Raw genomic sequence first — 15,945 nt, forward strand, 5'->3', positions numbered from 1 at the left:
CCTGCTTTGGTTTACAGTTAGTTTTATTTGTTGAAACAGATTCAGGTTAAATCGTTGATTAACATCATCTTAGGGTATACATGGTAACTGTTAGCATCAAAATGCATGAAGATCAGTAAAGGAAACATGAAGAGACATATGAGAGCAGAACATCATTAAATCAATAAAAAATCAATATACAAAATTAAAAACCCAGAACTAAAATCCAATAAATAAATGCTCTAAAAACAGTTTAATTTAAATGGGTAGGGTCTGTTGGCTGGCATGACAGCAGAAAAAAAAAGAAGTTCTGAGGTGGCTCTCAACCCACCGGTTCTCAATAAAACACTGGCTCCAGGTGGTCTGTGTGGACCGGTCATCAGCCCAGGTGGTCTGTGTGGACTGGTCATCAGCCCAGGTGGTCTGTGTGGACCGGTCATCAGCCCAGGTGGTCTGTGTGGACCGGTCAACAGCCCAGGTGGTCTGTGTGGACCGGTCATCAGCCCAGGTGGTCTGTGTGGACCGGTCATCAGCCCAGGTGGTCTGTGTGGACCGGTCAACAGCCCAGGTGGTCTGTGTGGACCGGTCATCAGCCCAGGTGGTCTGTGTGGACTGGTCATCAGCCCAGGTGGTCTGTGTGGACCGGTCATCAGCCCAGGTGGTCTGTGTGGACTGGTCATCAGCCGTAGGAGTGAGGCTAGGGTTAGAACAATGGAGAAGTGGAAAAAAGCTGCAGAACATGGTAGGGGTAGTGTAATCGTTTTGTCTGTCTGTCTGCCCGTCCATCTGTCTATCCTCCATCTATCTGTCTGTCCGTCCGTTCGTGTGTCTGTCTGTCCATCCCTCCCTCTGTCTGCCCATCCATCCATCTGTCTATCCCTCCGTCTGTTCATCCATCCGTCCGTTCATCATCATAATCTCCTCTGTTGAATTCATTCTTTTATTTCTCCTGTGGATGCATCTGGAGCAGAAGAATACTGAACACATGTGACCTTTGACCTCCTGTTTCCAGGTCACATGTCCTTGTGCAGTTCTAATATCTGAGTACTTTCACAACGAAATATGGATGGAATAAGTTTGACACAAAGACAGTCTAATCTAAATTATAGGGCAGGAACTTTAACACAATCTCACACTAGATTTGTCTGAGGAGGATTAAAAGTGAACAAACTGTGTCAGACAGGTGCTGCTGGAACTCTGCCTCCACTGAAAACTTCAGCTTTGAACTTAGATGTGGCAGAGTGGGTTTTATTCTACTGTGTCTACAGTTGACGTCAGCTGAGCCTGATGTTTTAACACCACAGTGTTATTTAGATCCAGAGCTGAGCCTGATGTTTTAACACCACAGTGTTATTTAGATCCAGAGCTGAGCCTGATGTTTTAACACCACAGTGTTATTTAGATCCAGAGCTGAGCCTGATGTTTTAACTCCACAGTGTTATTTAGATCCAGACCTGAGCCTGATGTTTTAACACCACAGTGTTATTTAGATCCAGAGCTTGTGCGTTCACTTTACCTTCGTCACCGTCTCCTCCTCCTCCTCCTTTTTTTTGCACACGTTCGTCTCTTGTCTTTCAAACAAACAGGTGTAGAACAAAACACTCCTGCTATTCTCCCTGTCTGCCTCCCACTCCTCTCTCTGACCCCCACCCCCACCATGACCCCCCCCCCCCACACACACACACACACACACACACACACACACACATACACACACACACACCCGTTCAAATGTCAGCCTTCACATCATCTGCTATCAAAGACTCTTCGGTCACAGCAGGATCCTCCCACCCTGACTGCTCATCTCACATCAGACAAAGGCAGCATGTGTCTGTCGTCTGAAACACACACTGTTCAGCCCACAAACACACACTGTTCAGCCCACAAACACACACTGTTCAGCCCACAAACACACACTGTTCAGCCCACAAACACACACTGTACAGCCCACAAACACACACTGTTCAGCCCACAAACACACACTGTTCAGCCCACAAACACACACTGTTCAGCCCACAAACACAAACTAAACAAATGACACCTGAGGTTTGGAGAAACTCAACATGATGCAACACTGAATGTCCCATATGTAGATGGTTTTCATAAAGTTAGGGTTCAGACGGTTGTTTTTCAGAGCAAGGCTTCGCCACAAATGTGTTGATAATATCTAGTTTACATATATATGGATTTATGAATATATTATTACTATAGTACTATATAGGACAATATAGAATATTATATGTATTTATATTATATATGTGTTTTTGGTTTTGTTTGTTTTTTTAGTTTTTATTCATATCTGAGGGCTGATACTGGTTTGATAATTTGTAAATGGGTATTATTATATTAGTGTATATAGGAATAAGGATGTGTGATACTGTTATTATTATTATTATCATCATTATTATTATTATTATTATTATTATTATTATTAGTAGTAGTAGTAGTAGTAGTAGTAGTAGTAGTAGTAGTATCATCATCATCATTATCATCACCATTATTACTGTTACTATTATTACTATTACCAAGTTTGGCAGAAGATGTATGAAGCACTTTAAAAATAAACAAGAGCTGTTGTTCTGAAATACTGTGTCTATCCATAGATGTCCTGGTAAGAAAGTAGTGTTTTACAACATTTTTTGTTGGAAAAAGAAAAAAAAGAAAGAAATTCACATTTTAAAGGATATCATCACATTATTGTTTTCAAGAAATTTTAAAAAGTAATAGAGTTTTTTTTTTTGCCCATATCGCCCACCCCTAGGTCCACAACATTTACCTTTCATGGGGCCCACAAGTGGTAGTGGCACCTGTGCATATATGTATATTTAGTCTGTTGTCTTTTTTGTGTGTGATTTTTGTCTATTGTCTTGGTTCTTGTCTATTGTCATCTATCAGTTTTTTTGTTTTCTGTGTTTTTCCTTTGTGGCTATTGGTTTTTCTTTTCTTTTTTTGTTTTTTGTTTTTGCCTGTTGCTTTTTTTAATTTCTGGTAACTTGTAGTTTCTTGTTGTTGTGATTTTGTAAATAAAAATAAAAATGATTATTCATTCATTTTCTGAACCTGTTTTATCCTCACTAGGGTCACAGGGGCGGAGCCTATCCCAGCTACTCATGGGTGAAGGCAGAGTTCACCCTGGACATGTGACCAGTTCATCACAGGACAAACAGACACTGTCACATTCACACCTGTGGGTGATTCAGATTAACCCATTAACCTATCAGTGCATGTGTTTGGATGGTGGGAGGAGCCAGAGTACCCGGAGAGAACAATTCCTCACAGAAAGGTCCCACCCCCGTCGACTAGTGTTGGAATTGAACCCAGGACCTTCTGTCTGTGAAGCATGAGTGCTATCCACTGCCCCCTGAAAAAAAAAAAATTGATAAATTATAAAAAAAAAAAAAAAAAAAAAAAAGATCATATAAAGTCCAAGTGTCTTCACATTCTCAGTCCCCTCCATCTCAGCTCTCCAGTCTCTTTTTCTTCACTGTTGCCGTGTTCCCATATTGATGATAAGAGGTTTTCTGAGTGCGTGTGCTTCATAATCATGTGTGACTGCTGGCTGCAGGGTGGCGCACTCCTGTCAGTGGGATGTGAAAGCCACGGGAGATTTCCAACCCTAGTGGAGCTGAGGCCCTTTGGAGCTCAGCTTTGGACAGTTAATTAGTGGCATGGCCTGGGGACTTTTATCTGCTCTGCGTATGGACGACACACACACACACACACACACACATACATACATACATAGTGATGGTGGTGATGTTCTGCAGAGCTGATTTGACCTGTATATGTGTGTGTGTGTGTGTGTGTGTGTGTGTGTGTGTGTGTGTGTGTGTGTATGTGTGTGTGTGTGTGTGTGTGTGTACTGAATGCATATTTGTGTGCTGCACATTGAATATGTGTGCGCTGGAGTTGGAAGTGCTGTGCTCTAAGGTCACCGGGGTCACGAGGGGCCGGGCTGGGAGAAGGAAGTGAACGAGTCGAACCAGGCATTAGGACTCAATTCAGTCCAGCGGTGCAAAAAAAAAAAAAAAAGCAAGAGGAGGAGATGATGAAGAGGTCACTTTCCCCTCCCTGTTCAGAACAAGAGCTCTCTAATTACTTCCACTTCTGCCCTTAATTCCAGCCGATTGAGGTTTCCGTGGGTAGAAATTAGCCTCTCTTCACTGTACGACTGCTCTGCTGATGCTCCACTGCAACACTTTGGATATTTGAGATACATGCCCCCCCCCCCCCCCCCCCCCATAGACTCACACTCCACTACTCTGTAAAAAATATCAAGTCAATACATCTTTTTTCTATGGAACTCATTCTAGTCTTGTTCTTTATCATCGGAATGTCTGATAAGTGATCTGATCAGAGGCTCTGTAGTTACTGTGGAAACACAGTCATCTTCTCCAACATTAATTCACCAGTAAAACTCATGGAGTTGGATCAATGACAGTGGATGGACACACTAGTTTTTGAATCTCTCTCCACTGAAAGAAGAGAAATAACCTGTAATGTGTTTCATTCTCTGTAAACCAACCCTGTCTGACTGTATCAAACACTTTTTAAAAAGTTAGAGCAAACAAATGTTTTCATTTTGCACAATATAATGATGAGTAAGGTTCTAATAGTTTTAGATTTTTCATTATAGTTTAGTTTTATTTAGTTTTGACTTTTTTTTCTCTAATTCAATTAGTTTTATTTAGTTTTTAGAGCAGGTTTGCTGTTTTTATTAATTGTCATTTTTTTCTGAATGCTTAGTTTAGTTTAGTTTAGTTTAGTTTAGTTTAGTTTAGTTTAGTTTAGTTTAGTATTAGTTTCAGTTTTTTCATATATTTTATTTTCCATCCTGTTCAAAGAACTACGTGTGGTTACCCTGGACACTTTATTTGGGGGTGGGGTTAGGGTGGCTCTGACTGAGCACAGACACAAACATGTGGACAGTACCATGGATAAATTCCCTATAGCAGGTAATGAAGGTGGGGGTGCAATCTATACACAACACCACTTAGGTGAAAACGAAACTGTTCTGTTCTGTCCATATCAACATTGACAAAGATGAAAACAAAGGGAATTTTATACATAATTTTTATCCGTTTTAGTTAGTTTCTTAAGCACACAAGACAGTTTCAGTTATCATTTTTTCTTTTAATTGTAGTTTTTATTTATTTCAGTTAACGAAAATGTTTTTTCAATTTCAGTTTTCATCATTTTGTTCATTTTCGTGAAGGATAATAACCTTGCTGATGAGTAGAAGAAAAGACCAAAGTGCTGCTGCAGTTGAATATTCCTGGTACTTGGTCTGAACTCCAGGAACTACAGGAGCATGAAGATCAGTGGTGGGAATAACGGCGTTAAAAATAACGGTGTTTCTAACGCCGTTATTGTTTTCCAGTAAGGGGTAACCTAATGAATTACTATTTGAAATGCTGCAACGCCGTTACCGACAGTGAAATGTGGTGCATTACTATGCACTGATATCTAACAGCTGTTATCTGTCCTGGCTCGCTCAGCCAGGCACGACAGATGTGATGTTCACCGATGAATCGAGTCTTTTGAACGGCTCTTTTCAGTGAACGATAAGAACCGATTCGTTGCAAGCCATTCGTTTACATGCCGTTCTTCTATTGAAATTGCCCACACTGCCTTCATGTGGTGGAAAAGCCGGGCCCTGGTGGACCCCAGCCTCACCACAGTTATGGTGTGAAGTACCTGCCTGCTGTTCTACTCTATGCAACTGGCCCATGAAACACACTCAACAATCTGTTTTCTTTTACATATTTGAAGGTTTTTCAAAAAAGTAATGCAATAATTACTTTCCCTGGCAACTAATTACATTTATGAAGGAGTAATTCCATTACTAATTCAATTACTTTTTTGGGGGGAAAGTAACTAGTAGCTATAGCTAATTACTTTTTTGAAAGTAATTTGACCAATACTGATGAAGACAAGGACGAACAGACAGTTTCCCCCTGAACTCTCACATGGACCGACCACAGCCATCAGTGGAATGAACACTGTGCAGTAGATCCACCACAGTGACTGCTGCTGCTGCTGCCTCAGACACAACTACCCCAGAAGTCATCCATCCTGTTCAACACAGCCACTGGACGAATAAGAATCACATGTCAAATACAGATCCATCTGGGAGCATTCATCAACCTGTGCATCTACAATTATTCTGGAACTATCCAACCATCCTGTGTAATACATGTTTACATTTTTATATTCTCCATTTTTCTCCTTTTTTATCTTCATATTTGTATATAGACTGAACTGCACTGTCTGGTAGGACTTTATCTGAATATATATATATATATATATATATATATATATACAGTACAGGCCAAAAGTTTGGACACACCTTCTCATTCTTTGCATTTTCTTTATTTTCATGACTATTTACATTGTAGATCCTCACTGAAGGCATCAAAACTATGAATGAACACATGTGGAATTATGTACTTAACAAAAAAGTGTGAAATAACTGAAAACATCTCTTATATTCTAGTTTCTTCAAAGTATCCACCCTTAGCTCTGATGACTGCTTTGCACACTCTTGGCATTCTCTTGATGAGCTTCAAGAGGTAGTCACCTGAAATGGTTTCCCAACAGTCTTGAAGAAGTTCCCAGAGATGCTTAGCACTTGTTGGCCCTTTTGCCTTCACTCTGCGGTCCAGCTCACCCCAAACCATCTCGATTGGGTTCAGGTCCGGTGACTGTGGAGGCCAGGTCATCTGGCGCAGCACTCCATCACTCTCCTTCTTGGTCAAATATCCCTCACACAGCCTGGAGGTGTGTTTGGGGTCATTGTCCTGTTGAAACATAAATGATGGTCCAACTAAACGCAAACCGGATGGAATGGCATGTCACTTCAGGATGCTGTGGCAGCCATGCTGATTCAGGTTGCCTTCAATCTTGAATAAATCCCCAACAGCGTCACCAGCAAAGCACCCCCACACCATCACACCTCCCCCTCCATGCTTCACGGTGGGAACCAGGCATGTAGCATCCATCCGTTCACCTTTTCTGCGTTGCACAAAGACACGGCGGTTGGATCCAAAGATCTCAAATTTGGACTCATCAGACCAAAGCACAGATTTCCACTGGTCTAATGTCCATTCCTTGGGTTTCTTGGCCCAAATAAATCTCTTCTGTTTGTTGCCTCTCCTGAGCAGTGGTTTTCTAGCAGCTATTTGACCATGAAGGCCTGATTCACGCAGTCTCCTCTTAACAGTTGTTGTAGAGATGTGTCTGCTGCTAGAGCTCTGTGTGGTATTCATCTGGTCTCTAATCTGAGCTGCTGTTAATTTGCGATTTCTGAGGCTGGTGACTCAGATGAACTTATCTTCAGCATCAGAGGTGACTCTTGGTCTTCCTTTCCTGGGGCGGTCCTCATGTGAGCCAGTTTCGTTGGAGCGCTTGATGGTTTTTGCGACTGCACTTGGGGACACATTCAAAGTTTTTGAAATTTTCTAGACTGACTGACCTTCATTTCTTAAAGTAATGATGGCCACTCATTTGTCTTTACTTAGCTGATTGGTTCTCGCCATAATATGTATTCTAACAGTTGTCCAATAGGGCTGTCAGCTGTGCATCAACCTGACTTCTGCACAACACAACTGATGGTCCCAACCCCATCAATAAGGCAAGAAATTCCACTAAGTAACCCTGACAAGGCACAGCTATGAAGTGGAAACCATTTCAGGTGACTACCTCTTGAAGCTCATCAAGAGAATGCCAAGGGTGTGCAAGGCAGTCATCAGAGCTAAGGATGGCAACTTTGAAGAAACTAGAATATAAGAGATGTTTTCAGTTATTTCACACTTTTTTGTTAAGTACATAATTCCACATGTGTTCATTCATAGTTTTGATGCCTTCAGTGAGAATCTACAATGTAAATAGTCATGAAAATAAAGAAAATGCGAAGAATGAGAAGGTGTGTCCAAACTTTTGGCCTGTACTGTATATATATATATATATATATATATATATATATATATATATATATATATATATATATATATATATATATGTAGTACTTCATATGTACCTTATATTTTATCTATAATTATCTGTTTGCACTGAACAAGAAGAAGTTCTCCAATGTCATTGAATATTCAGTAGAATGACAATAAAGGACATTCTATTCTATTCTATTCTATTCTATTCTATTCTATTCTACATGGTTCATTTCTGATTTCTTTCCAATGGCGCCCTCTTGTGGCTGTTCTATATACAGTTAAGGGTTGATAATCAGCACCAGTAAAGTTCTCAGGTTAAAGCAGTGGTTCTCATCCTTTTTTGAACCCAGATCTACTTTTAAAGTTTCCAGCCTGTTCAGATCTACCAGCTCACACAGGAAGTCGTACCTACGCATTTAATATACACACAACAAACACAAAACCCATTCAGATAGAATCAACAGCAGAGTGGGAGGAGCTTCCCTGCCTCAGTGGGACGTACTCAAGTACTCAAATGTAAGTACTCGTACTTGTACTCGGTCTGGAAAAAAGTGGTATCGGTGCATCCCTACTCTCAACTCACCATGTGTTTTTTATTAGTAAGTTGTTGTTGTTTTTTTTTATTTTTATCAATTACTAGAAATTTCAAGCTGCCCCATTTGAATTCCAGGTGACCCCACATGAGGTCCCAACCCCAAGGTTGAAAAACACTGGAATACGTCAATAAGGTTCAGTTCATTTGGAGATACGTTAGAAACAGGATGAAAAACTGGAGTCTGAAAAGGAACTGGGAAATGTCTGACTAAGAAGTAGAGTAAGACAGAGGAAGTCTAAAGTTATATCCAGTGGAAATACTCCTGGAACTCCAACATGTAGGATACCACTGGATCTGGACTTCCATCATCTACAAGAGACTTAAAAACAAGTGTTATGTTATCAGTGGCTTCCTCTTTAAGGCTAATGATGTTCATTTTGTCTTCTGTTAATGTAACTATACTTTTTTTTCTCTTTTGCTCAGACAAGGTATAGTTTTTAGATGTCACCTTCTTGATAGAGATGTAAGAAAATATGGGTTTTGCAATATATCATGATATTTCATTTCACTACTGTATCAATATTAAAAAGTACTGTATCAATATTTTTAGGTATTTATTCAAATGCAGATATTGTGGAGGTTCAGTTTTGTTTTTGTTTGTTCATATTTTATTTATTATTATTTAACACTATTTTATTCAGTAATGTTAGTTCCTTTGTTGGGATTGAACTAAAATACTGTTCTGATATTAGTTCTGAACTAATAGAATATGAACATTTGAACAGGATCTTAAACTGTAATGTCTGTAAAACAGAATTTCAGTTTGAACACAGGAACATTTTGTGATATAACATTAGATCCTGTTGGGATCAAATAAAAATGTGTTTAGTATTTGTAAATATTTCTGGTGTAATTCAATCCTTCCAGGAAATAATCACTAAAAAAAAGAAACAAACAAAAAAAATTGCCTTTTTAACAGTATCATGATATACCACGATGTATCGTATCATGATCCTTGTATTGTGATTTGTATCGTACCACCAGATTCTTGCCGATTCACAGCCCTAGTGCTTGACAGCTTCCTCTTTGATCTGAAATCAGACTGAGGTGTGATTACTTCAGGCTCAGCATTTTTGATCAGTCCTACACTATATTTTATATTTTACCCATAAAGGAGACAGAACAGTAGCCACCTCCAGAACAATATCTGTTGGATCTGGTGTTTTTAGGTTAGTTTTAACTGATTCATACTTCAGTCGGTTTGATTTCTTGGCTGAACAGCAGAAACAACCCATCAGTGTTCTCAAGATAAGTGTTCCAATCAATAACAGGTTTTGTGGTGTCAGAAATCAGTATTTTAATCAAAGTATTAGAAACCAGTGTTTTAATCAAAAGTATTCATTTTATAATTAATAGTATTCATTTTATAATCAAAAGTACAAATTTTATGTTCAAAAGTATGAATTTTATATCAAAAGTATTCATTATCAAAAGTATTCATTTTATTATCAAAAGTACTCATTTTATATTCAAAAGTATTTATTTTATATTCAAAAGTATTTATTTTATATCAAAAATATTCATTTTATATCAAAAGTATTCATTTTATATTCAACAGTATTCATTTTATATTTAAAAGCATTAATTTTATAATCAAAAGTATTCATTTTATATTCAAAAGTATTCATTTTATAATCAAAAGTATTCAGTTTTTCTCAAAAGTATTCATTTTAGATTCAAAAGTATTCATTTTATACTCAAAAGCATGCATTTTATATTCAAAAATATTCATTTTATAATCTGAAGTATTCATTTTATAATCAAAAGTATTCATTTTTATAATCAGAAGTATTCATTTTCTATTCAAAAGCATTCATTTTATATTCAAAAGCATTCATTTTATATTCAGAAGTAATCATTTCATCCATTAAAAAGATCTGCTGCTCAAATCTGATTTAATTTACTTGGCTTCAGCGATGCCACATACAGATGCCAATTGATAACCTTGTTTTGAATAATAACAAATATTTATTTTCCTGAATGAAATAATGAATAAGTGTCAAAAAAAGAAAAAAACAAGTCTTCCAATAATTAGAAAGTGGCCTTTATTAGTCATAACAATACATCATGTAAATAATACATAGAGTCGAACATGCTGTCACTTCCTTCTCCTTCAGACCGCAGTTACATCACTCTTCAACCACCTGACACTTCATTGACCAGTTTTTTGAGGTCTCAGAGCTGGAAATGGTTGCATTCCACTAATGGACGACTGCTGGAAGCCAGATGAGGTAAAATAGGAGTCAGAGACAGCTTTGGGAAACGATACAGCAAAGACCTGCACGTCATCAAACAATAACAAACGATGGAGACGTTAAGATGTTCGGCAAAACTCTGCAAAACTACCGAGTACACCGGTGTTATCAAAAATACTGGTCCAGTGGAAGCGTTAGTTAAACAGAACCAGAACTAAACCAAAGTGGACCAAAGCTGAGCGGAGCAGCCCTTCCACCCGTCACTCCAGGTTCATTCTAATAAGGTCATGTGACTAAACTTTAAAAACTGCAGGAACAAAACATAAACCTTGGAATTATTGTAATTAATATCAGTGTTCGCCTCGACTAAGAGTGCTTATCGTCTACAGTATTATTCCTACTGTGTGGTGTTAACTCAGAAAAGTGTGAAGAAGAGGAAAAAGTCAGGCTGTTTTTGTTCAGATTCTTTTTTTTTTGTGCACAGATATACGACCTCATTGTACAACAGGGCTCTCAAACTCATGTTCTTTCAGGTTCCACATTTGGCTCCATTTGATCTCCAGTGGGTCGGACCAGTAAAATAATAACAGAATAACCTATAAATAATGACAACTGCAAATTTTTGTCTTTGTTTTAGTGCAAAAAAAACCAAACAAACATTAAATTATAAAATACTTACTTTTATAAACTACCCCCCCCTAAAAATATGCTAATAACCAAAAAAACCTAAAATTTCTTAAGTAAAGTAAGTGCAGTTTTAACAATATTCGGCCTCATCTTATCATTTCTACATGTGCATTATGGATCAGATCTACAAAGACACTAAACACGGAGGAACAGGCAGAAAAGAGTTCAAATTGTGCTGAATTTTCTTTAGACATTTCAGGTTGTTCATATTTGTTCAGGTTATTCACATTTTATTGTTACAGGATAGTTTGAAAATGTAAATATTTTCATGATTTAATGTTGTTTTTTGTAGTAAAACAAAGACAAAAATTTGAAGTTGTCATTATTTATAGGCATAGTGTAATTTTTTTTATTTTTTTTTTTTTCACATCAAACCAAGAAGAAAATATGCAGTCATTCTTTTTTGTCGGTTCTTCTGCTGTTATTATTTGACTGTAGATCATATTGGTCTGTATGTGGAACCGGAACTAAAATGAGTTCCACAGCCTTGACTGTGGAATTTTTACACTTTGTAAATTCATCCTAGGGGCCGGATTGGAACCTTTGGTGGGACGCATGTTTGACACACCTGTTGTACAAAGTGTTCTGTGTCACCCCCTGTTTCAGAAACAGACATGATGACTAGGGGTGTAAGAAAATATCGGTTCTGCAATATATCACAATATTTCATTTCATGATACTGTATCGATATTAAAAAGTACTGTATCAATATTTTTAGATATTTATTCAAATGCAGATATCGTGGAGGTTCATTTTTGTTTTTCCAGCTCTTTTATCTATAAGCTAAATAATGACAACTTCAAATTTTTGTCTTTGTTTTAGTGCAAAAATTAACATGAAATTTTGAAAATATTCACATTTTACAAACTATCCTGTAACAATAAAATGTGAACAACCTGAACAAATATGAACAACCTGAAATGTCTAAAGAAAATTCAGCACAATTTGAACTATTTTCTGTGTTTAGTGTCGTTGTAGATCTGATCCATAATGCACACGTAGAAATGATAAGTTGAGGCAGAATATTGTTAAAATTGCACTGATTTTTCTAAAGAAATTTCAGTTTTTTCAGGTTATTCACACGTTTTTTGTTTGGCTAGTTTATAAAAAATAAGTATTTTCATAATTTAATGGGTTTTTTCCACTAAAACAAAGACAACAATTTGCAGTTGTCATTATTTATAGGTTATTCTGTTATTATTTGACTGGTCTGGTCCACTGGAGATCAAATTGGGGTGAATGTGGAACCTGAAAGAACATGAGTTTTCGAGCCCTGGTTCTATTGGTTTTGTGTAAAATGTACACGCAAACGTGACGTATACTCTGTCATCAGTCTGCTTGTGCACACTGGTGGGTTTGTGGTGGAGGCCTGATGTGAGTGGGGGTACGAGGGCGAAGGGAAACAGAACGAGTACGTAAACGGTTCCATGTCCAAATCTGGAACCACCTGCTGAAAAAGACTGACTTTGGGAATGTTGTTCATTTCAGTAGAGGGAGTGAATGTTGGGCGGGCTCAGTCAACCACGAGCCAATAAGCTGTTGATGATGCTGCTGATGGACGCTGCCCCCGCCCCCTCCAGGAAGGTGTGGTGGTCGCCCTCGATTTCACGGACCGACACCTGACCGTCACAGACCTGGAAAAGACGCAAACACAAAAGCCTTTAAGCAGCAGCGAACACCTCCCAGGTCCACAAAAGTAGAACAAGGAAAACATGATCTGGAACCAGACAGATGTGGATTTAAGAGAAAAACAAAGTACGGAGTCCTGACACAGACGAACGATGATGGAGTTACTGTGAAGAGCACATGTTTTAAGCAGAACCCCATGAATAAAAGCCTTGGACTGTTCCTCTGCCTCCCAGTTCACAGACAGCTGTGTCTGTTTTAACCTGTTCAGGAGTTCCATGGGAAGAAGACCATTTAGATGACGATTTACTGCTTTGGTCCACAGTGGACACACTGACACCAGCACTGAATGGTACTGGACTGGTACCGTCTACTGGTACCATCTACTAGGACTGCACTGTCTACTGGTACCATCTACTGGTGCTGGTACTGTCTACTGGTACCATCTACTGGTACTGCACTGTCTACTGGTACCATCTACTAGGACTGCACTGTCTACTGGTACCATCTACTGGTGCTGGTACCGTCTACTGGTACCATCTACTGGTACTGCACTGTCTACTGGTACCATCTACTGGTGCTGGTACCGTCTACTGGTACCATCTACTGGTACTGCACTGTCTACTGGTACCATCTACTGGTGCTGGTACCATCTACTGGCATTGTCTACTGGTACCGTCTGCTGGTGCTGGTACCGTCTACTGGTACCGTCTACTGGCACCACCTACTGGTACCATCTACTGGTGCTGGTACCGCCTACTGATACTGTACTGTCTACTGGTACTGGCACTGTCTACTGGTACTATCTATTGGTAGTGGTACCATCTACTGGCACCATCTACTGGTAGTGGTACTGTCTACTGGAACTGTCTACTGGTACTGGTACTGTCTACTGGTACTGTCTACTGGTACTGGTACTGTCTACTGGTACCACTTACTGGTACTGGTGCTGTCTACTATTATCACTGTCCTGAGACGCTCATGTCCAAGTGTCTGCTGTCAGAGACAACACCATGTCTGTAAAAGTACTGCACTGTTGACCATAGGTGGCGCTATAGGCCTTAGACTAAGAGTATCCATAGAAGGACATATGAGCTCAACTGGATAACGCATCTGAGTTAAAAATATTTTCTGATTTATGGTGAAATACCAAGTTGATGGACGTGTATTTACAAATGAAAAGAAGTTCACCAGACAAAAAATCAATATGTTCATTTGTTCTACCATTAAACTGAGGTCAAAGTACATTTGAACATTGTTGTTTTCTTTCTAATTGGCCTTTTCCAGATTGTCTATAGTGCATTTCCATATTGGTTTGTACTGTTCATGACTGTATTTGTGTCTTACCTCCTTCAGTTTGTAGTCAGCTCCAAGGTTTTGTGCGTACAGGTTGCTGGTTTTGGCACGTAGTAGCATCACATTGCCATGGTATTTGGAAGCAGGCGCGTAGACGTCGGCAGCTTTGAGCTTACAGTAAAAGGCAGTAGCTGCAAAGCGCAGTAGGTCTGTGCTGATGTCCTTATGGGTGGAGGTGATCAGGTCCACCACAGCAGCCACACGAGCTTCCAGGTCTGACAACGGCAGAAGAGTGTCCAGCAGCTGGAGACAAAACACAACAGCATTCACAAGATGGACCTGGAACACAGCTGCTGGTTTTCACACATCGCAGCTTCTACTCATGTTTATTAGAATCTAAGCCAGGGGTTCCCACAGTGGGTACCCATACCCCCAGGGGTACTTGGAAGAAGCCCAGGGGGTACTTAATCCATTAAATAAGTCATCATGTACTGAATACAAAATAAATGATGAGAATTAATGCTGAAATATGAAACACAATAAATACATTCATATAATAGTTTTATTGTCTTTGGTAACATTTGAAGAACATTTATATTTGATATGATTCAAAATGGGTTTATTTGAGTCGATAAGGAATTATTTTATGTTGATGAAAGGTTCATTTATTAATTAATGATCAATTTATTTATTTTTATCAATGACAGACGGCCTTTTTCAGTTTATATTTTACACAAAATTTACTTTATAAAATGTGTTATTTCTTTATATATTACAGTTAAATATATGTTGTTTGTATATAAAGTTTTGTAAATATAAACAGACACCTTTGGCACAAGAACACATTTGGAATCATTTTTTTTCAATCACAAATGCTGAAGTGAGAGTGAGGGGTACTTGGATAAAAAAAAGTCTATTTCAGGGGGTACTTCACTGTAAAAAGTCTAATTCAGGGGGTACTCTGCTATAAAAAGTCTGTTTCAGGGGGCACTCCACTGTAAAAAGTCAATGTCAGGGGGTACTCCACTGCAAAAAGTCTATTTCAGGGGGTCTCCACTGTAAAAAAAAGTCTATTTCAGGGGGTACTCTGCTGTAAAAAGTCTATTTCAGGGGCTAATGCCATGAACGGCTAATGTTATGAAAAGCTAATGTTATGAAAGGCTAATGTTCTCCTATGTTTTCCTCCTGTTGAATCCATTTCCATTCATACTGTATACTTATGTGTCCAGTAAAACCTACAAACTCCTCCTGATCAAGTCATGATCATTTTATAATAGTGAGAAAATACTACTGATGGATTTTTGGGTAAAATAAATAAAGTAGCCTTATATGTATGTCAGTGTTTGTAAAACGGTGCTTTTCTGGACTACTACTAAAAAAATAAAAATAAAAGGGGCAAAAATTTAAAGTATACCCACTTCTCCAGGGACCACTACACCACTGATAGGACCAATATTTTGGCAGATATTAGTCATTTTGAACACAAGATCCTTACAATCATGTTTCTATACCCAGAAGACTTTGGCGGTGACTGCTGGACAAATGTGGTACAACATGCACAAATACACCACAACATAAAAACTAGCACATCCAGAACCTGTGGATCCACACGGGCCAA

The 15,945-nt window shown here is 38.7% G+C and overlaps 1 protein-coding gene across 1 annotated transcript in view; it reads right to left on the reverse strand.

The window, feature by feature from the left end:
• Positions 1–12,560: 12,560 nt before the first annotated feature.
• LOC115410336 (fatty acid synthase-like) overlaps positions 12,561–15,945 on the reverse strand; it is a 30,076-nt gene continuing 26,691 nt past the window's right edge. Inside the window, 2 exon segments of the mRNA XM_030121944.1 lie at positions 12,561–13,039; positions 14,379–14,630. Coding sequence (XP_029977804.1) covers positions 12,923–13,039; positions 14,379–14,630 — 369 coding nt within the window. The 3' untranslated portion in view covers positions 12,561–12,922.

The sequence above is a fragment of the Sphaeramia orbicularis genome, chromosome 19 (assembly GCF_902148855.1).
Source record: "Sphaeramia orbicularis chromosome 19, fSphaOr1.1, whole genome shotgun sequence".
Classification (NCBI taxonomy): domain Eukaryota; kingdom Metazoa; phylum Chordata; class Actinopteri; order Kurtiformes; family Apogonidae; genus Sphaeramia; species Sphaeramia orbicularis.